Below are 21,874 nucleotides of genomic sequence, written 5' to 3'. Positions count from 1 at the left end.
ACTGACTGATCTAACTTCATCTGTCCTTCTGCATGCTGCTTCCTCCCTTCCCCTAACCTGCTATCATATCGGTGCAAGCTTCCAGCACCAGTGCCCCGCTACTGCCGTTACCGCGATAAAACTTTACTCAGCCTGGTGCGAGGCTCCCACGTTTCCTTCCTTTCTTCCCAGGGCTCTAAGCTTATCCAAGCCCTACACAGCAGGCCAGTTGTGAATGAGCAGCAGCTCCATCCCCAGAGGCCGCAGTAGCGAGGCAGCTGCGTGAGCAAAGCAGACAACAGTGACCACAGACACAATCCTGTTGCTTCACATAGATATATGTATGGGTAGAGATATACGGTATATACACACTGATTTTTTTATATATATATATAAAATAACACCTTGTTTATAAAGCGACATTTAATTGCCACTGCTTCCCTTCCTGCCCCACAAAAACAATAGTATACAAAATATAAAATATTTTAAATATTTATAAACGCCGCAAGAAAAAAAATAGAACTGTACGAAAATATCTTTGTTTTTTTGTTGGGTTTTTTTTTTTCTTCTTCTTCTGAGCTTCCCTCCCTGCCCTGGAGGAAGGGAGAAAAGGAAAAAAAAAAACCAAAAAAGAAGGGGGTACACGTTTGGCCGGCTTAGTGTGCCTTGAGTCCGTAGTTGTTAAGTGGGTAGGAGTATGCCCTGCCTAATACTATCCGGTCCCGGAGGAGCTTAAATAAGACGTAGTAATTGCAGAAAAGGATGAGGGCCATGGAGAGGGTATGGTTCCACTTCTCCGAGCGCAGCAGCGAGTAGAGCTGGTAGCAGACCACGCTGCCTTCGATGAGGATCAGCAGGTTGAGCAGCCGTAACGGACGGTGGAAGAGGAACTGCAAGGAAACAGAAAGGACAGATTCTGGTGTCTGCCCAAGTGGGGAGGGGTACGGGTATCGCTGCTGGTGGGCACCACTGTGCTGGGCGGAAGTGTTTGCGCTCCAGCCGCAAGGCACGCAGAAGGGTTGTTTTGCCTGAGAAGCAGGGATAGGAGCAAAGCCACCCACCAGCCAGCCAGCGCACCTGACTGTTTTTCCCTAGATGTTAAGTGGGACCCTGTTAAGACTATGCCACTGCCCGATGGGAGAGCTGCGTCACCGTGACGAGAAAGCAGCGACCAGGCAGCCGTGGCTCCACTTTGCCCAGACATCCCTGTACTACTTCGACAGGAAAGACCCTCTGCTGCAAAAAGGCCTTTTGTTTAGCAGCAGCAGGCTGCTGTGCAGCACCGAACCCTTGCTCCACACACTCTGCTCCCCTCCTGGGCCTCTCCTCCCTCCCACAAGCCTTAACGACAAGCAAGGAGAAGAGATACTTGCATAGAAGCGGGCGTGGGACACGTCCGAAGGCACTGCTACGTTGTAAGGCCCAACTGCTTTATAGAGGCATCGGCTACGTCGCACCAGAACTCCCTGCGGCCATATCATGTTTTCTGACCAGCTGTAGGGAAAGAATGCCAGAGCGTTAGCATCTGTGCTCCCACCTCCCTGGACATCGGTTCCCAGGAACCAGCTGCCTCCTAAAAAAACCCAAAGCCTCTGTCCTAGCTCCTGCTGGAAAAGCACGGAGAGCTGATGACAAGCCCATCAGCTGGGCTCAGCCTGAGAAATGTGAATAAATGGCTCCCAGGGCAAGAACCTTGTCCATTGCATCAGAGGAGGACACCCCCTGCACACGCTGCTTCTCCAGTGGCCAAGAAGAATTTCAGCATTTGTTTCTGGGACAGAATTGACACCGACTAGAGAAGCTCAGACAGCTCTCTAAAGTGGACAATTCTGTTTCTAGCGAGCAGAGAGACCTGCAGAGTTGCATCTGGGACCCCCGGCACTCTGGGAAATGGAAGAAGCATCCTCAGTAGTTAAGTGCTGGTGATACTTGCTTATCTACTAGAATGTCTTGTCAGCCCCTTGCTGGTCATGCCAACCCCTCCTTGACCCCACACTCACATATGCTGTGGAGCATTGCTGTAGGAACCATGTTCTAGTTTCTGCCACTTGCCAAGGTGGGCGGCTGATCTGTGGAGCAGGTCACAGTACTTGGGAGGCAGCAGCTGAGTGGTGAGCATGACAAAAGCATTGATCCACACCATGATGAGGTGCTCGCAGGACCAGCGCATGTCGTAGTACTGGGTGCTCTGCAAAGAGACCAGACAAGACCTTGGCATTGCTGGCACAGAAGGGAGGAAGGAACAACAAGGGACGTACTGCGTGTGCATCCAGCAGACCCACACCACACATCACAGGCATGCGCTTTCAGACCGGTGAGTTCAGAGGGTTACAGCTTAGGAAACACTCAAGACTCCCTTCTCCTTGACCAAAAGGAGAAAGGGCAGGGGGGCGATGCTGCAGCTGGTGCATCTCCTCCTTCTCCAGCAGCAGCCAACAAGGAGGTTTGCTTGCCACAGAACTGCCCCAGGAGCACCAATTGCACCAAGACTGCTACATGGGTTGTGGAGCCCTGCCCATTTCACTACAACAACTGGAGCTCCTTCAAGTTAGAAAACTGAGAGATGAAAAAAATACAACCTTCAAATGGACAAGGGGTTCTTGGGTTTAGCTTGCCAAGCGTCCTCGTTGGCTCTGTTTTCTAACACCAAAGCCTCTGATCCAAGCACTCGAAAGCCGGGATGTTGGATCTGAGACGGGTAACAACGGGTTCCCTTTTCTAGGAAGAACACAGCTACCCACCTGCCTAAGGCAGGGAGCGGGAGAAGGGGAGTTAGTAAGTGGGGTGATGGGACTAGAGGTGCATCACATGTATGGCAGTACCTATCCACCAACCAGGAGCAGTACTAGTGCACTCCGGATGCAGCCATGCTCCGCTATCCGGGCTGCCGAAGGGGAGACAGAGAAAAGGGGAATTAACCAGGAATCCGGCCTGGCAGCAATTCACACAAACAGTCAGAAGGAGACGGCGGGCAGGGGCACACGGGGAGCCAGACAAGAAGTACCTTCACGAAACACAGTGGCAGGAACGCCACGTAGTAGGCACTGAAGAGAGAGTTGAAGAGAACTTCCTTGATCCTGCGGTTGAAGTCTGCTTTCAGGCACTCCACCTCATTGCGAATGAGATCTGGGGACAGGGGGCAGCTGTGCGTGGGGATAGACGTAGGATTATTGAACTGTTCTCTCAGGGATTCCCACAGGAGCGAGAGGAAATCTTTGGGTTTGACCAGGCTGCTGACAGCTGTAGCCCCATCATCCACCATCTGGTCCTGTACCAAGTACCCACAGTCCGTAGGTAGGGGCTGTGCTCTGCTGTCCTGGTGGAAGCAGCACAGAGGAACATAGACACCAAACCTGCAGGGAAAGAAAAAACTGATGGCTGTCTCAACATAAAGCATGGGGCACCTTCCCAACAGATGGTGGCCCTTATGAGAGGGACACCACATAAGAACTCTCATTCCAGAAGCCAGTGGCCAACTCTTCCCCTCCATAAAAGGCACTGGAACATTTTTCTGATGAGGAATGGCTGCAGGAACTGGGGCTTTTTGGCCTGGAGAAGAGGAAACCGAGAGGGGGACCTCATCGACACTTATTAAGTACCTAAAGGGTAGATGTCAAGAGAATGGGGAGATACTTTTTTCTGTTGTCTCCAGCGACAGCAAAAGGAGTAACAGACATAAGCTGGAACACAAAAAGTTCCCCTTAAACACGAGGAAAAGTTTCTTTCCTGTTCAGGTGAGGGAGCCCTGGCACAGGTTGGCCAGGGAGGGTGTCGAGGCTCCTTCTCTAGAGGCTTCCAAACCCACCTGGATGCGTTCCTGTGTGACCTGATCTGTGTGAACCTGCTTTAGCAGGGGGGTTGGACTGGATGGTCTCTAAAGGTCCCTTCCAACTCTGACCATTCTGCGATTCTATGATAAAGGCTAGAGGCTGTGGCTTTAACAACCATAGAGAGAAGCTTATTTAAATCTCATTTGTGGAACCAGTGATCCCAACAGCTCAGTCTTCAGTCACAGTAAAGACCCCTCATGCAAACAGCATACAGAGGGGTAATTTGCTTCATCAGCTCAGGACCACCTCCTCAGATCATCCTCCCCGCCATTCCTCCCCCCTTAAATCACAAAATGAGGACGCAGATTGCAGCCAAGGGCTGTCTTCCCAGGCTGGCTCATGCCACTCGCCCCCAAGGAGCTATGCTCCTGCCAGCTGGCAGGGGCAAGCTGATGTCACTTACGGGTAGCCCAGGAAGAGCAGGTTGAGGACAGAATGGCTGCGGAAGAGGTTGACCAGAGTCCAGCAGAGCACCCATCCACAGAGGGTGAGCAGCACCAGGCGCACCAGGTAGTGGATTGTCGACGTTGCGCCTACCTGAGAGGCCTGCAAATGGAAAAGAAAGTCAGCAGCCCCATAGCACTGCTGCTAGAACAAGAGCATTGGCGTCTGGCTGCAGAAGAGAAGCAGGTAGAGAGGTGCCAAGAGGCACTCATAAAAGAGGGATGGCTGCCCTCTTTCTCCCAGAAGTGGGAGACTAACTCTCATACAACGGTGAAAGCCTTTTGATTTTAGTCTTGATTTACAGAATCCAAAAGTTTCAAATAAGCACAAGTTGTTGGCCATGACTAAAGCAGAGAGCTGAAAACCAAGAGGTGCAAAGTAAGAAATACTTTTGCTCAAGTCCCCAGTTGCTCTGATGATGCTCCAGGACAGTCCAAAACACATTTCCTTTTGCTATTTCTTTTAAAAGGACCAGATCTCACCATTTTCTTAAAGAACTGGAATGTCACAGTTCTCGGGTGAGGGAAGAAAGAGAAGATGGTAAATCACTAGATTTCCACCACTCTACTGGACATACAGGCTGCAGTCCAGTGAGGAGGCACCACTAAGGACAGGAAGCAAGCTTGCTGCAATCTCCTGAGTGGAGAAGGCAACAGAACTACGAAAAGATTCTTAGGAGTTAGAGCCAATAGGTGAGATGTGCAGGAACTTGCATGGAAGGTTTCAATGCAGAAACTTCAATATATGGGAGGTTTTACTGAGGTTGTGAACTTAAATGAAAATGGCACAAACTGGAGATGAAAAGAGAACTTCAGAGATCCCATCTTTTCCATTCACCTACTCAACAGGATGTAACTGTTCCTTTATTTCACTTATTTAAACTTATTGCTTAGTTGCTTGGCCTGGAGTTGCATTAACTGTTTCAGTAGACAGAACTTCCATATATATTTGCCCAGGTTCTGCACTCAAATACAGAGCAAGTCTCAAAGTCTGAGGTAATACGGGCAGACCTGAGTTATTGAACAAATGGGACTGGAAAAGCAGTTCTATCAGCTATTCCTATTGTTCTTTAGTGACCTCAGACATCCTTCTCTTGACCTTTCCCTCTAATCTCCTGTTCATTCTTCCAGTCTTGGCTAACCTCCCTATTTGCCTTTCTGCTACTTGATTTGCAATTTTCTTGAGCCACTTCTCTGGCACAAGACAGTGAGCGACAGTGCTGCACCTGCAGAGAGACAGCAGCAAGCGGGACAATTTCATCTGCTTCTACCTGCAGAGACAACAGAGTTATCGCATACTGCAGGATGTGAATGGGCTCAAGGAGAACACTCCAGGGCAGAAGTGCATCCCTAAAATCTTAGCCCTTTGCAGCCAGACTTGTTCTGGGAGAAGAAACCCTCTAGCTATCCCCACTTGGCTGAACTTCCTCAGGCCATAGGTAGTGGTGCTCTTCAGTACTACAGGCAGGAGAGGGAACAGTGGGAATGTTACCTCAGAGATGAGGGCCCACACCAGCCTCCGCGCCAGCATCACTGTGATGAATGCCGCCAGGTGGTAGTCAATGAGGTGAAAGTTCTGAAGGAGGAAAAAGAGAAGGTCTTCACCAGGGGAAAGGACTCTGAAACCACTCAGATGGGGTGGTGTGCTGAGAGAACATTAGGACCTCATGTAAGCGTTCCTCAAGTCTCTATATTAGAGAGTAATTAGGGAGTAATACAATAATGTCTCCAGAAGGTCTTCCCCATGTGGAGGTTCCTTCCCCTACAGAGACTTCCACTGAAAACCTACCACTTCAGGCAAGTATTTTTGGGGTCACAGGGAGATGTAGGACCAGGATCCTACTGCGCAGAACAGCTTGCAAGTTCTCCCAGGAAAAGCTACTGGGCAATCAGAGCAAGAGCATCTCAAACTGGAATCCAGAGTGAGCACACCAGCTCACTTGAGCTCTTGGTCTCTCCACATGGGCTCCAAATGACTAGTGCTCCTGGATAATTAAGTTGATCTGAGAAATGTCACCTTCACAGGCTGTAGACTTGTATTAGAAATTAACATTGGCTCTAGCTGTATGAAGTTAGATACAGCTCTTGGTTGGACCCCTTACGGCTTTTCAGTGAGGCCATCAAATGTGTTCTGGCTAGAACAGGTAGCAGATGCTGAACATTGCAGTCTGGGACCCCAAGGAAGTTTTGAGTAAATGAGAATGCTTGATTTCTGATGGGAACAAACATAGGACATTCTACATCCTTTCAAGTAGGAAACCTAAATCAATCTGCTTTTTCCTCAAAGCAAGCTGTGTCTAGCACAGCACAGCTAAAGGCAAAATAAATAGCTGGAACACCAGCACCACCTCTTGGTATAGTGAACCAAAGAACCACCTTGTGCTTCCAAGCACAGGGACACAGCATAAACCGGAGGAGCACTTCAGGGGCTACTTTCACTCAGACAAGGTGTCTGGTGACTCAGGTACACGTCACCGCCACGTTGAGCAGCTTATTAGGCCAGGAAGAAGTCTGAAACCGAGGAGTCTGGAAAGTTGAGGATCTGACCCACCTCCGCAACACCTCTGCTGCTGACCTGCTGTAACATCTTGATGAAAACTTTCATTCAGGCTTTTCTGTCAGGCTTTCAGTTTCTACTGGGAAGGGGCTCCCACAGCAGGCTCCTGGAGTCTCAACTCCACTTCAAACCCTAGGGGTAGGCTAGGCCATGGAAGTATTTGCAAGGCATTTCTGCTGAAAGGGCCCTGCTGATACCTCTTTCTTTCTCTCTCTTACCTTCCATGTATTTTTTCCCCTGTAAAATGGGGGATGACATGACCCTGGCTGATGGGGGTGCATGTGAACTTCCCTTCACCCACTTATGTCAAATGCTTGGTGATTTCTGGGCTGAAGAAGCATGAAAAGAAGCTGTGTAATGGCAAAACACGAGTGATGGCACTTGCTGAGGGAACTCACCAGTGAGGTGCAGGAAGCAGGGTGATTGTACGGGTACCACCAGACAGTCTTGTAGATGTTGATGTACTGAATGAAGAGGGCTACCAGCAGGTAGATGAAGAACAGGAATTCAAAGAGAAGGCTCCCATCCAGTGGCAGTTCAGGGATCCGGCAGTGACGTACAGGCTCTGGAGTAATCGGCGACGTGATCGGAGGCGCAGAGAGGCTGATGGCACTACCATTCCTGAAGCAGACAAATACCACTCACTTGGTAAACATTCTACACCACCTTTACCATTTTCCAGGACTGGGAGTGCCTGAGGTTGTGAATTTGAGACGGGGCATTGCTAGAGGAGGGACAGCAGCAGTCTTGCATTCATATTTCTGGTGCAAGACTGGCGGTGAGCTTCATCATCTTAGCTCAGCCAAAACCCTTACCCAGCATCTTCTATAGACAGCAGAGATGTCTGCCTGAGGTGCTGTGACATGCCCAGCAACACTTTGGTGAACTTGTAGGTGGAAAAACAGAGGTACAAAGCAAGGAAGCAATTCCAAACAAAAAAACCCCAATATTGAGGACTTTGTGTCAGAGCGAGTGCTGAACGCTGTCTCCTTCCACCCATCACTAGGACATCGCAGTAGCACCCAGCCTCCTTCTGCAGTACTGCAAAGTGCCCATCATCTTTCTGCTCACAGTTCCCCTCTTAAAAAGAGGGGAAACAAGAAATGGAATGGAGGAGTTTAGCCACTTCCTAGAGGCTGGCCTCACTTCCTTCTTTCCTAGCCTTCAAAGGAGGCTAGGACAACTAGAAGCTCCAGCAGACTGAACTGATGAATTTCAGACAAACTATACTGTGAAATCAGGATAAGCCATGCTCCACCAGGACCCTGAGGCACTGACTCCGTAGTCCCAACAGCTGCTTGTTCCTCAAGAATCTAAGACTGTGCCATCCATCCACCTGTCCCAGCCAAAGAAGTCTTTAAAGGACAGAGCTAAACGGCCTGGATTGCTCCACTCTGTAGGGATGAACCTATACCAAGTAGGTCAGGGCCTCAATGTGCAGCAAATAGCTTCTCTAGTCTGCCACTAATTTCTGTATGGAAGGAAGTAACACTGAGCCTTTTTTAGTCTCTATGCCAAATGTAGAGATCGAAATGTCACTGTGTGTTCCTTTTTCAGCCCCCAACTTCCCCATAAAATGGAGATGAGCTTTGCCAACTGTGAGAATTAGTTTCATCTGCAGCTAGCAGGACTAAAACACAATATAGGCATCTTCCTGCCCTGCCCTTCTACTGTGTAGGAGGGGGCTCACAGCTGAGCTCTAACATGTCACGCCAGCTCCCCGTGGCACTGCGGGTAAGCAAGCAAGAGTGTCGTGGACTCATTGTCTGCTAGGACTCACTGCTCTGGGAACTGCTCCAGGGAAAGACAAACTGTGCTATTTCCACCCCTGGCTGTTTTGACCACAGAGAGCAGTGAAGGGTGGCTGAGTCCACTTCCACAGCTCTCCCCATAAGGCTGATTTTAAAGTCAAAAGGGAAGCATGTGCCAGAGCAGAGCTGACAAGAGAAGCTGGAAGAGGTTTGTCACGCAAGGCATGTCCCCTCTTGGACAAGCCATCTCCTAATGCCACAGCAGAGGGCTCGAGATTCCCATCTCCCACTTCCTCGCTTCCACCATGAAGCTGTGCTCCCTCACAGAGCTCAGAGTGGACCATAGCTCTGAGCTTTCAGCACTGTCCTTGCCGCAGGTGTCTCAACAACCCTACCTTTGTCCTCACCTGTTTCTCAAACCGGTACCGTTTCCGCAGCTCCCACCAACCAGCGTCTGGAGAGAAGGCAAAGCTGAACGGCTTAGCTGCTGCCGGCTGGGTCCCCTCCTTCCACCGGGCATGACCAGGAACCAATCCACTTCCAGTGCCTCCGACGCCCAGACAACGACCCCAAAGCCTTCCCAGGTCTGCAAAGGAGGCAGAAACATCGCTTAAGCCGCCAGCTGCCAGTTCAACCTGGTTCAGCCAAGCTAGTTTGTGCAAAAGGAAGCCACTCTCATGCATGCGGAGCCCTGCGGGACACCCATCACCACCCTACAACAAACACCGTGCCATTTTCAGCAGCAGCTCAGCTCCCGCCTCCGCATGCAGAAGGGACGCCACCGGCACTGTGTCTTTAAAAAGCAGCTGCTTAAATTAGCCTCCAGCGATTGCTAGTGCTTCCTGTTGCCTGGGAAGCACCACCACACAACATCTCCAGTGCCGGGGACCACACAACCATGTGCCCTGCGTCATAAGCAAAACCTGGGGAAAGCCTTCTCCTCATCCTGGTGCAAGGAGCTACCAGAGCTTGGTTAGGGCTTTTTAACCACCCGACACAGCGCTTGTAATCTGGACACCCCTCTGCCAGAGCTCTGAACAGACCAGAATGGCCTCCAGGAAGTTAATTGTGTGGCTCAGCTCCCTCCTGTGCTTAGAAAGCCCAACTGACATGATGGAAGAATGTCCGTTTAAAAGTGGTTTTAGTTAGCAGTGCACCAAAAGGCACAGGAGTGCATGTAATTCAAAGGCGACCACATATCCCAGCCTTCAAAAAAACAGCAAGCCTGTAAATACTTATTTTAAGTGAATACATTTACATCAATCAGTTCCTTAAAATGAACTAGCATGAGAGAGGCTGGGTAAGTTAGAATATCAGTGATGAAGGTGGTTCCTCCTGCACAGGCTTTAATCACTTCCCATACAATTTTGCTTTTATTTCATTGGCTTCCCACATGACACTGCAAGGATTTCAGCAGTCAAGTAAGTTTGATAGGTAAGGCTGGCACAAATAAAAGAATGAGGGGTTGAACTGGAGTACAGATCTGGAAGTCATTCCAAGCACACGTGCAGTACAGAATCAAAACACTGAGCAAGCATCTCATTACAAGGTCCTAAAAAGCAACCAGCCCAAGGTCCTAAAAAGCACTCCCACCTTCTGGGAAACTCTGGATCTGGCTTGAAAATTTACAGGTGGAACTCATCGTCTATTTATAATTCAGTTATCATCTCCTTTAAAATCCTGAGAAATCACAGCTGGCAGAAATGCCAGGAAGTTTGCTCAATGAGTCACACCACTGTCACCATGAACACAGTGTGCAGGAGAACCATGCTAAAAAACTCCCTCAAAGAATCGTCCTTTGCATTAGAAACTCCCGTCCTTCTTATCTGCTCTTAATAACCCATTCTCAAAATTTCAAAGCCAAGATGTTTTAAGAGATGAACGCTCCTCCACATACCCTACGAAGGCCATTGGCATAAAAGAAAGAAAAGTAAAACAGGGATCCTAGAGGTGGGGGGGAAATAAGAAAAAAAAAAAAAGAGTTGTGAAATCGCATGAAAGGAGAGAGCAAACGTTGGACAGCCTCAGTTTGGAGGAAAACAATGTGTTTTGGCAGACTTCAAAACTCTCTCTATAACCCCTAGGACAACACAACAGAGAACTGAAGTCTTCTTTACCTTTCTAGTCAAGACACTAAAAGCTTTCAGAGAACCTTCTCTAGGATGCTCTAGAGTTTCACTTGGGAATACTTATATTTCAGGAATTGAATATAAACACAAGAAAATTCTCCTGCGTGCACAAAATGAGCAGGGACAGCAACGGCCAACACAAAACTCACTCAGTTTGGGCATCCAGCCACTACATAAGCAGATAAGGTGAAGGAAAAAAAAAACCCCTATGAGGAAAAACCCTCTAAAAGAAGCAACTTTGAAAGCATTTTAAGCCAAATTAAACTAGTAGAGGGAGTAGAGAAGCTAAAACAATTGGTCTGATTCAACCTACAGGATATTTACGATAACGGATGCAATACGTTGGTGGTCTAATTAGTGGTATTAACGGTGGAAAGTGTTTCAAGCCACGTTCATGTAAATAATTTAATAGCTCTCATTACTGTTATCCCACTAGTATGCTTCACATGCTTGCCAATATAGACTCTTGGACACCAAGTAATCACACTTTCACCCTCTGGTCTTGCAAACCAGTAAAATGCAGGTTTCTACCAGTATTAAATAACAACTGTGGAAAAAAAGCCCTCCTTAACATCACATTTTAAATGCACTTGAATAAGCCCTTTCACAGTGATCCAACAACATATAGACTGGGCAGTTCCTCAAGCCAAACTTTAAATAACTTGGTTTCACTGGAGTCTGATCAAATTCGATAGACTGTTAGAGCAGAATCCGCCTAAGAACCATGCCTTTTTTTTTTGTTGTTTGCTTTTGTTTTGTAGAACTAGCCACACAAAAATGAAGCTCCCCCAGATAAAGTTAAACAAAGCAGGGAGATTACAGATCAGTTTGACTCAAAGTCTGCTTTTTTTGGCCTTAAACCAATCAACAGCTCTCCTTTTTGAGCAGAGAGACATGGGAAAAAGCCTTTTTATAGTTTTCAATTAATAAACAAAGGCGCGATTATACTGCAAAAAATATGCTAACAGAAGAAAAAAAGAGGTGTCATGACCCTTTACTCCAACAGATGAGATTCCTGTGTGCATCCAAGTCATATTAAGTACTGATAAAGTGCCTGCAGAGCGAGCTGGGAGTCTACCAGGCTCCCTTCTCTGTTTGCTGAGTACCCGGCCCATCGGCAGTCTTATTTTACATAGAGTCATGGGCACAAAAAGTGAGCAATGGAAGATAAAAGCTTTTCCTGACAAGACTCCATTCACGTGGTTCCATGTTGTTCTTCCCTGTTTGGCTATTATTTCCCTCAAAAATGTCACATACTTCTAGTCCATCCATCCTCCACATCCCCAGAACAGAAATTACCTAGCTTCCAAGATCTTCTCTCTCAGGCAGACATGGGCAACAGGAAAAAAAAACCAAACCACATAAGAAGGTTTAGGGACCAGCTACAGAAGAGTGGGCAATAGTCCTGTCCATGTACAAGGAACAGATATGGGTATGGACAGCTCTCGGCTCCTAGAGAGGGACCACACTCTTTCTTCAGGACAGAGACAAAACCTTCAGCTGTGACATGGTGATAAGAAGATCCAGGAACATAAGGCATCAGACCCTCTGATTTCCAATTCATGTTTTTAGAACTACAGAAAGTGCTTGGGACATTTAGTTTCTCTGTACCAACACGCCTCCTCCCTATCTATCCCGATGATGCAGGATCAAGGCAGGCAGAAACCACAGCTGTGAACGTGGCTCTAGAGATGAAGTGCTAGGCAGACAAACTATCCACTAGTTGAGAGTCGAATCAGCACACAGTCCTGTCCTGCTCCCTGGGGACCGTCACTCAAAATCATGTTCCTGCATCAGCAGCTGCCCAAACAGCTCTTACAAGAGGCAAATCAGGAGAGCCAGTGACTCATCAGAATGAAAAGTCTGCCTGGTTCCCCATCTCTTTGCTGGAAAAGCTACAATGCTCAGATAGTTATTTTGATGGCATTAACATTTTTTAATTGGAGAAAACTCCAAGCCTCTTGGGAAACTCGCTGCACTGAGGCGTGAGAACTCTCAGAGCCTGGAAAACATTCAAGAGACTCTCCTTTGACTCCACAAGTCCTACAACCAGATACTCTCAAGAGCAGAAAGGGAAACATGGCCATCCTTACTTGCAGCAATGTGGCTCAAGAAGACCACAGGTCTGCGTCTTCATCAATGCTGCTTTTTTCCTGCCGAGTGAGCATGTGATGTATCTGGTGAAGCAACACGTTGCCTTTGTGGCTGTTAGAAAGGCAGCTCTGCCTGTCTCCTCCTCTTCCTCCTCTGCCACAGAGGCTCCCAGCCTTGTCTGGGCTGCTAGCAACACTTTCCACTTGCGGTGCCTGTGCTTTATGGCTACGCAGGCATGGGAAAACACCTGCCAGCTGTGCAGTGCTTACTCGTAGGGAGGCATGGCAGGCAACACGACTGCAGGGCACGGACACAAGGCACAGGAATGACCAACACTGACAAAACACCGTTGCCATTCCCAGCCCTGCCAGGGGGTAGTGGTAACAGCCTGAACCCACACCACAGCTAGCATCAAGGATGACACAAAAGGATAAGGGAACCAGGAATGGCACAGGGAAAGTACAAGCCAAGGAGCACGGAAGCAGCAGCACAGGTATCTGGCAATTCCTCCTCCCTGCTACAGTGGCCACCTGTCCCCCTGCTCTCAGTAGCTCTGGTTTCTAGGTCATTTTCCTTCAAAAAAAGAACATACACCCTGGAACTGGACTATCTGGATAAGCTCTGAGGCATGAGCTCCCAGACCACAAAGGCTGACACTGAACAGTGCAGCCAGCACCTGTACAGCTTCTGTGGTCACTCCATGGATAGAAACAACTCACTGTCCCAGACAGGAGCTTATTTATAAAACCTTGTTTGTAAGGCTGCAAAAGATAGGTACTAGTCCCTGGTGAAAAAAATTCTGGAAGGATAGGAAGAGGAACATAAGGTAAGACTCTCCAACCTTTGGGAGAAGCAAAATAGGGCGATTCTATGATCCTCTAACCTTTGGGATTAAATATATGCCATAACAGTTGCAACTTTCAGTTGGCAGACAAACGGCACTTTCTTCTCTTCCTCCTGCCCACCCCCAACAGTCTCTGAAATTGAAACAAGCAGTGCAAAAAGGTCTCTTGCTTACTAGTGTCCTCACTTCAAGTTGCTGTAGCTGGTCAGCCTAATCCCAAACTTGCATTTGTCCAGGAATCCTAATATTCTTTGTGAATTACCAGCAAATCCATCCATAAGGTGGATTTTCTTTTGAGCTGCTGCAAGTTCTAGTTATGACAGCTTAACTTTACTTCCTTTTAGGGTGAGCTTTCTATTAATTTATTTAAATAAAATCATTTTGGCAGTTGAAAAAAACTGAGGCACAAAGCTGGTAACCAATTCACCCAATATAATGCCAAAAAACTCAAGCAGAGAGCTCAGGCTGCACCCATGCCTCAGCCACGAGGCCACCTTGTCAGCGCCCTCATATCTGCCAGGCGAAACGCCACAAAGCCACAAAGCTTCTGTAGAAGCCCTCACTTGGTTTGGGAATAAAAAAAGCATTTGGTTGCTGCAAGGGAGGAAATGACCTGGGGTTATCAGATGGAAAGCTAAATATTTAGCTTCCACAGAGCTCCCCCAGCACTAAGTCAACACAACCTTTCAACTCCGGCTAGCTCTAAAGACACACACCCGCCACCTGGCCCAGGGCTGGGAGGCAAAACAGGTTAGGATTGAGGTCTCCCGAGTCAGCACATTTTCCACGTCCTCATACCAATGGAGTGACAGACTAGGAAGATTTGGTGTGGAGAGAGGTAGACCCCTCGCGGCCCAGGGTTCAGGCGAGGAGGATGTGAGGCAAGTGGTGAATCACCACTGTCAGGTGATGCACCAAGACTCATTTTTGCTCAGTGACTAAGAACCGAGAATCTCCTCTGTAATAACAAAACCAACCCAGCCAAGACCAAGTCAGTGTAGGCCTTTCTGACACAGCACAACTCCACCCGGAGAGGCTCCATCTATCTCTACACACGTGTCAATACTGACGGGTGGAGGTAGCAAGCATATGAGTCATCTCAGGCATCTTCAGCAAGGAAGGCTAGAGCTAAGCAGGCAAATAAGTACGGAAACTAAAAGGTCTACAAGGCGAAGGCAGCACTTGCCATCTGCAGTTGCCTCTGTACTTCAAATACTCACCAACAAAAATGGGAACAAGAACAAAGAAGTTTTCCAAGAAAAGCCTCTCCAGGCTAAAGTGCAGTAAGCTCGGTTCCCCTCATTTTGCAGCCGTGCTTTTTAAGGATGGAACAAGGATTTAAGTTCTTAATACTCTAGGCAAAAAAAATCTTATCCAAGTGATTGAGAAAGCAATTTTTTGAATTGGAGAAGGATTTCCAACCCAAATCCCACACATTCCTTAAAAATCCCCTCAAAGGCCTTACTTGAGAGGGTGTGAGGAAGAGACTTCCAGAGGTAAGCAGGAGACAGCCCTCTTCAGAACAGAGTTCAAGCCTTTGCAATATGGCCGAAACAAGAATACACACTAAGCACTCTTAATGAACCTCTGCCAAGTACGAGGACAAAGCCACGATTCCTAGAGTAATAAAGTAATACCTCATAAACATATAATTACCCTGTGCAACTAACTGCTGCGGGAGGTCAAAGAAAACAGCTTAGTAATTCATTAAAGTCTTACTATAATAATTCCATGAATGAAGACAACTGAAAAAATAAGTGTAAAAAAAATACCCCAGCCCCACAACACAAGATCCTTGGGGCTCAGCAGCTAAGAGTAGCTGATAACACACTTCTCACCAAGACAACAGTATCGCACAGTTGGCAAGACATGAACATTTTCTTTGACTTCTTGTGGTGTATACAGCAACACTCATAGCCAAATAATGCATCTTTGAAGAAAGAAAGCATTGTCTTGTTCTTGTGTGAAGGCAAGACAGAACTGCAAAGTTGAGCTTTTCCAGCAGAAGAGGGAAATGCAGGCCTGACCAGTTGGGTCATGGTCTATTTTGGTCCTGGAGTTCCCATGGTTCTAAGTCGTGTGTTGAAAGGGACAGCAAGCCCAGCCTCATCCAGAGTGAGAGGCTCAGACTGAAGAGCTGGCAGGAATTACTGAGCTAGACATACATTTCTCAAAGATAATCTGCACTGTTATCTGAAAGCTCAGGAGAGTTTCAGCTTCAGATGCAAACCAGGAATTGGGTATGGAACGCCACAAAAGTTTTAAGTTCCAAATCCACGTGCCTGTTGCAGACAGAAACAAAAGTTCATTTTAGAAAGGGACACCAGGTGGGAAGTAATCACAAGGACAATGTCTTAGCAGACACAAACAATATGGGCAAAGCAATCAAAGCTGGCTGTTAATACAGTTTATCAACACACACTCCTAAGTACATCTTGCACCAAAGCTCTTCAGTAAACACTTTGTACAGGCATGGGGCTGCTAAAACACAGCCACCCATCACCCTCCATTACACCATGTAACACACAGTGACTGGGAAAGGAAGGGAATTTGGGCTATGACAGAGCAAAACAGACCACCACTAGAGGGGAAGTTAAAAAAAAAAAAAGGATGCTCTTGCCTTAAGAGCCCATCTTACAATTTTCACCCAAGCAGCCACCAGAAGATGCATTCTTCTCCTCAACCTGAAGGCATACCATGTGGTCTAATGGCCTGAGTACAGGACTGCAAGCCAGGAACTTTTCTGCTTTTTAATCTGTCCTCTTCAACTGACTTCCAGGAAAGTTGGTTTACCAATTTAGACCTCAATTTCCTTATCTGAAGCAGGATAAACTGTTCAGCAAGTATTTCTCCTCCCAAGGGTCTCTGCATGTAGCAGTGAATATTTTCTACAGTATTATTTTAGTGCTTTAGACAAGCTTTTTTAAAAAACAAACAGAAGCAGCTTTCCTGCTGTTTTTGCTCCTCTGCCAATCCCTATGTTTAATGTAATGGAGATCAGCCACGATGACAAATCATGGGGAGTCACTAGGATTTTTCTATTTTGTCCTCACATAGCTAAAAATAAGGCAGGCATCTGCCATCTCTAGCAATGAGTTGGAAAGCATAGAGCAAAACACAAGGAAGAAACACTTCCTTGAGCCTTATCCCAAGTCATTGCACTGGGATTCATATCGGAAAGCATCAATGCAACAATGATTTGCATATACCACAGAAAAGCAAAATTACTGCAGAGGGTTCTAAATAAAACATAATTTGCATAAACCATTAAATTGCATGAAAGTATAAACCACACATGAGAATGCATCAATTCCCTTCTACTTGCCCCTTAAATAACTGCTACATAAGTTCCCCTCAAAACGGTAAAGGCCGTAACTTGCGTTACTCTGGTAGGCAGCGCTCAGAGCTTCCTACAACCATTTGCAGAGCAACTAACGTAGCAGATTGGGAAAATGCAATAGAATATCCTAATCCCTGGTATAACAAATTATACCAAGTCTATTTTCTCTGTCTGAATCTGCACACGCTTTCCCTTGTGGGTATTTCTGGGCCACAGAAATTATAATTGTACATTAAACCAACCATTTTGACACTGCCCCCCCCCCAGCCCACCCTAAAGGGGTGCTGCTGCAGCACGTAGCTAGCACAGCTTTTCTGATCAGCTTGCACAATGCTCACTTCCCACCAGAAGTCTCGTTTTCCGCTTGCAACATGTTCAGCCCAAAAAAGCCAAAATGAAAGGGAAAAAAAAAAAAAAAGTTGGAAATGACTCTCCAACGACTACATCCCACAAAGAAAGGCAGGAAATCTTTCAGGCAAATTTGTGCTAGCTCCTGAACTATTTGCCCTTCTCACAGAGCTATTAGAGATTTACCTCTGGTTTTCAAAATCCACTTGCTAAAAGCTCTAGTGCTTATCTAATTGTGGTACAGTTAGAAATAAACAGAGTAAAGTTTCCACCAGCAAATGAGAGCTGCTGTGGTTAGGTGAACAAAGAGGAGGAGAGTGTTAGGTTTGTGGCACCATCCATTACCGTGACAGGCCAAACTCTGCAGCCAGAGAGCAGATTCAGGAGATGGCAAAGGGAAAGGATATCACTGAAAGGAGAAGGTTGGCTGTCTTCATTTTGCATCTTCCTTATGCTTTCTTGTATGTCAGCTGGCACCACAGTATTGCTGAACTGTATCAGTTCTCCATTTGAACAGCAGTGCAAGGAGAACAAAAACTAGGCCTTGAAAGGAAAACATGTATAATTGTGCAGTATGATATTCTGTTAAGTACAACAGATAAGTAACACTCAAGTCTAAAGATCACAAACATTTCAGTAGATTCTGCAAGCCAAATTCAACCCTTCTCTGTATTTCTCACTCCATAAACATGCAAGGACATAAAATTTCACAACAGACAACAACAAAAAATTGGTTGGAAATTGGTAATTCTTTTAAGACCAAATGTTCTAACAATAAAAAACTTCAGCCAAATCTCTCATTTTTTCCAGCGCTAAAAAGAACACACATCTCTTCTTTAAATCCAGAGTATGACTCCAACCCCTCCAACTCAAGTTTCACATGCATAAACTAAAACTCAATCACATGCTTCTAATTGCCAGAAGAAAACTTTTTTTCCCAGGATTTCGTGATACTGAAGGACATGGAAAGCACTGAGACTGCATAGGACTGCCTCAGAATCGATGCTGACTTGCTGTTCTGCACCATACTCATCTTTATGAGCTCTAGCTCTAGAAGAGTCATACTGAGTGGTGTGACTGGCTTCTAAACTGAACACTTATAGGAACTGGAAGACACTATAAACATTTCTAACATATATGCTCTTGCTGTATTCTCAAACATCCAGATTTGATGCCTGCAGAAGGAAAAAAAAAGTCAAGTTTTATAACTATCCACTCTTGAGTTATCCGAGTCAACTTGCAACGCAGACACTTCCAGAGAAAGATATCTGTTCAGTGCTGCCCAATTCCAAAAACAGCAGAAAAGGTGTGAGTTTTTCCCCTAAAATACTACATACATATTTCTTTCTTTAAAACTTCAAACCAAAAAGCAGTGTCTGAATAAAGCATAGATAAAAAAAGTGATGAAGTTGGTCTGCATCTGAATAATAGTTAACAGTACAACTATATCGGCGATGTTTCATCAGCACAAATACTGCTGATATACACAGGCCACCAAGATGGAAATAGCTTTACTTCTTGAACTACCATAGGATGCCCTTAGTGTCTCTGTGAAAAGAATAACTCTGCCAGGTATTAACCTGTTTGGAAGTTCTTAAAAGAGTTTACCTTCATAAAAGCGGAAGAGAAACGTACTCTGAAAAAGTCAGAAGCAAGATGTTTTATCCTCATTTTACAGACAGAAAAAGTAAAAACATTAAAAGGCTTGACTTTTCTAAATTACCAATGATTTTGAATGCTCAGGTTGAGGCAATAAGGACAACTCTGTCAGTAGGGTGTGGATACTCACACCTTCTGATAAGTAGGTTTCAAATGCCTGCAAGTCCATAGGTCTGCAAAGAGACAGCCAAGAACAAGCTGTACAGGTGGCACACAGATGTTCTATGGTCTTGAGACTAGGAGTACACCTCATGCTGGACAAAATTAACTGTGTCAGTGATATTACCCGAACTTCATTGCCATTCCAAATAAATCAGACCTGGACAGCATTCCCACTCCACGTGCTGGTGTGCACTGCAAAACCTGAGCCAAAGAGGCTCAAGAACAGAAACAAGGAGTAGCTGCATCTACACCTGAAGAAATTCCAATCCGATAAGGAATAAGGAGCGGATGAGGTTTCAGCATAGAGAGGTCCTCATCACCTGGTTACCACTTTGGCTCCAGTGGGTCCAGGGTTTAACAGCATGGCATCATCTGACCGCGATATCAAGTACCTTGGCTGAAGGAGGAGCAGCTGGAAGGAGAAAGGAAGCGTGGGAACCAAAGCCACTCCTGCAACAAGAGTGTCAGGAGGTGAGCAAAGCAGCAGACTGGGGGTTAAAGGACTGTTGTCCTGCTCTGCTCTCAGCATCCTGTGAAACTGGAGCTGAGCCATTCCAGACCCATTTCCATACTACCACATCGCTCTCGAGAAAATCTTTTCTAATCACAGCAAGTTAATAGATCTGATTGGTTACAGAAGAGATGCATGCTCCCCAAAAACATTATGACTTACACTTTGTAGTACAGATACCTCATTCCTCCACTTACAGTCCTAACAGATGCCAGTGGTATGCTAGGCCCACTATTCCTAAGGAAAAAGCATGTACTAGAGCAACCATAAATTGCAAACTAAGTTGCCTCTATTTCAATTACACGTCCACATGTTAAAATGATGCTGGAGCAATGAAGGAGATAGAATCACAGAATCTTAACGGTTGGAAGAGGCTTCAAAACACCATCTAGTTCGACCCCCCTGCCCTGTCAGAGCAGGAAAATTATTGCCCTAACTGCCACCCTATGTAACGGAGGATGGTTGAAACAGTGTTTTCTAAAGTACAAAAAAGAACAGCAATAGAGACATGCACCAACACCCATTCTGGAAACGGTACTTTATGGGGGGTTAGAGCTGCCTAGACTTACAGGATTGCCATAGCTCTTCATTTTTCATATGACGGTGCCCTCTCTTACCTGCTTTGTGGGACTGATTACATAGGGACAGCGTTCTAAAAGCCCAAAGCAAACCTACCTGTGACCCCGGACAACTTCCTCGCTTTTAAGCTTCAGTTCCCCCTCCCCCGGAGCATCCGCCTCTCGGCAACGCGCTCGGAGCTCTCGCTTTAACCTAGACACGTCAGGAAACGTCTAAAACGAGAACGCCGGGGCCAAGCGTCGTAACTTACCAGCGGGACGAAACAAAGCCAGCAGAAGCCTCCCCACCGCACACACACGCACACGTACCGAGTTTCAGGGAGGCGGCCCCGCAGGCACGGGGCAGCCTGAAAGGGCTCCGGCGGGAGGCGGCTCGGCCGCCTGGCCCCGCGCCGCTGCGGCAGGGTCCCGCCCGGCCTGACGGAGCCCGCCGCCCGCCTCGGTCGCTCGGGCTTTCCCGGAGCGGAGTTGCCCCGAGCGAGCAGCAGGGCCGGTACTCACACATTCAAGCGCGGACGGCGGCGCGGCTCGGACATCAGCCGGCAGCGGGGTCCCCTTCCGGCAGCAGCGGCCCGGCGGCGAGCCCCAGAGCCCGCAGCCCCCCCCGGCCCGCCGGCGGGGAACGAGGCTGCGGTGGCGGGTGCCCCGCGGCGCGGCGCGCCCCTCCTCCCGCCGGGCAGACCCACCTCGCCGCTGCCCGCCGGCACCCGGCGCCCCGCGGCGGGGCAGGAGCTGAGGCGGGCAGCCGCGGCCGCCCCGCAGGGCAGGCAGAGAAAGGGACGGGGAGGCGGGCGGGACCGGGCTCGGCGCTCCGGCGCGGCCCTATACACTGCCGGCTGCCCGCGCCGCTGCCGCCGCAGCTGCCCGGGAGACGTGGCAGTGAGGGCTGATGCTCTCATCACAGGGCGACAGGCGGCGGCGGCAGCAGCCACCGCGGCGGCCGGCGGCCGCGGCCGGCCCAGGGAGGGAAGGCGGCCGCGGGGGCGGGGCGGCTGCGCCGCGCCGCCATCTTGGTGGTGGCAGCAGCAGGGTGGCCCCGTGGGATCAGCCTCGCTGCTTCCACTCCCCGTGCTGCCCGCTATTTGTCCCTTTTTTCTTGTTTTCTGTTTTGTTTTGTTTTTTAAATCCACACATCACCGGCACGTTGTCGACACCCAGGCAGGAGTCCCTACGAGAGATGCTCCGTATCCTTATTTGCTCTTTGCTGTACCAAGTGCGTTTTTGTTTCTCTTACAGTCCCAATCCACTAAAAATAAATCCAAAAAAACTCCGCGTTTTGCATCATGGCATGCCAAAAAAAAAAAAAAAATCAATATAAATAACAATTAACTGCTTCACTGCTTCACTACAGCCAGCAAATCTATTTATGCCACAGCTAAACATCAACTGCTGAAAAGTCCTGCTGCCATTGCCTCTCTCCGCTCAGGTGTGATGCAGATGCCTAACCAGAGAAGACCTGGGCCACGTTAGCACAGGTTCTGCGGACGGTTTCAGGGCACTGCAAGCCCCGGTGCAGAGCGAGCAGTGAAGAAGGGACATCGGGTAGTACCTGCAATAGCCACCAGGCGTCAGCAAATAATCAAAGGTTGGCGGTGGTTGACAAAATCAACCCAGGGCTTTCTTGCACAGCTTTTGGCAAATAACTCGGT

General features: G+C 47.7%; 1 protein-coding gene across 3 annotated transcripts; it reads right to left on the bottom strand.

Annotated features, from left to right (window-relative positions):
• Window positions 1-299: 299 nt before the first annotated feature.
• Window positions 300-21,042, bottom strand: TMEM39A (transmembrane protein 39A). Of its 3 annotated transcripts, none has more exons than XM_062005193.1 (10): window positions 20,727-20,783; window positions 20,323-20,438; window positions 8,968-9,146; window positions 7,208-7,430; window positions 5,745-5,828; window positions 4,213-4,355; window positions 2,984-3,332; window positions 1,980-2,167; window positions 1,353-1,473; window positions 300-869 (listed from the first exon to the last, which is right to left on the bottom strand). In XM_062005193.1, exons 3-10 carry the CDS (start codon window positions 9,078-9,080, stop codon window positions 636-638), a joined length of 1,455 nt encoding a protein of 484 aa, XP_061861177.1. In that variant the 5' UTR covers window positions 9,081-9,146; window positions 20,323-20,438; window positions 20,727-20,783; the 3' UTR covers window positions 300-635. The 3 variants fall into 3 exon arrangements, with proteins under 3 accessions (XP_061861177.1, XP_061861168.1, XP_061861185.1); XM_062005184.1 differs by lacking the exon at window positions 20,727-20,783 and adding an exon at window positions 20,535-20,625; XM_062005201.1 differs by lacking the exon at window positions 20,323-20,438 and having other exon boundaries at window positions 20,727-21,042.
• Window positions 21,043-21,874: the final 832 nt, after the last annotated feature.

Source organism: Colius striatus, chromosome 1 (assembly GCF_028858725.1).
Source record: "Colius striatus isolate bColStr4 chromosome 1, bColStr4.1.hap1, whole genome shotgun sequence".
NCBI classification, from domain to species: Eukaryota; Metazoa; Chordata; class Aves; order Coliiformes; family Coliidae; genus Colius; species Colius striatus.
The sequence above is the reverse complement of the archived record's forward strand: the minus strand, read 5'-3'. Positions and strand labels throughout refer to the sequence as shown.

Coding starts and splice junctions, on each gene's coding strand:
- TMEM39A (XM_062005201.1), bottom strand. CDS start 9,080: ATGCCCGGTGGAAGGAGGGGACCCAGCCGGCAGCAGCTAAGCCGTTCA. Junction 4,356..5,744: donor TGTGGGCCCTCATCTCTGAG/GTAACATTCCCA, acceptor TTCCATTTGCAG/GCCTCTCAGGTAGGCGCAAC. Junction 1,474..1,979: donor AGCAATGCTCCACAGCATAT/GTGAGTGTGGGG, acceptor CTTTCCCTACAG/CTGGTCAGAAAACATGATAT.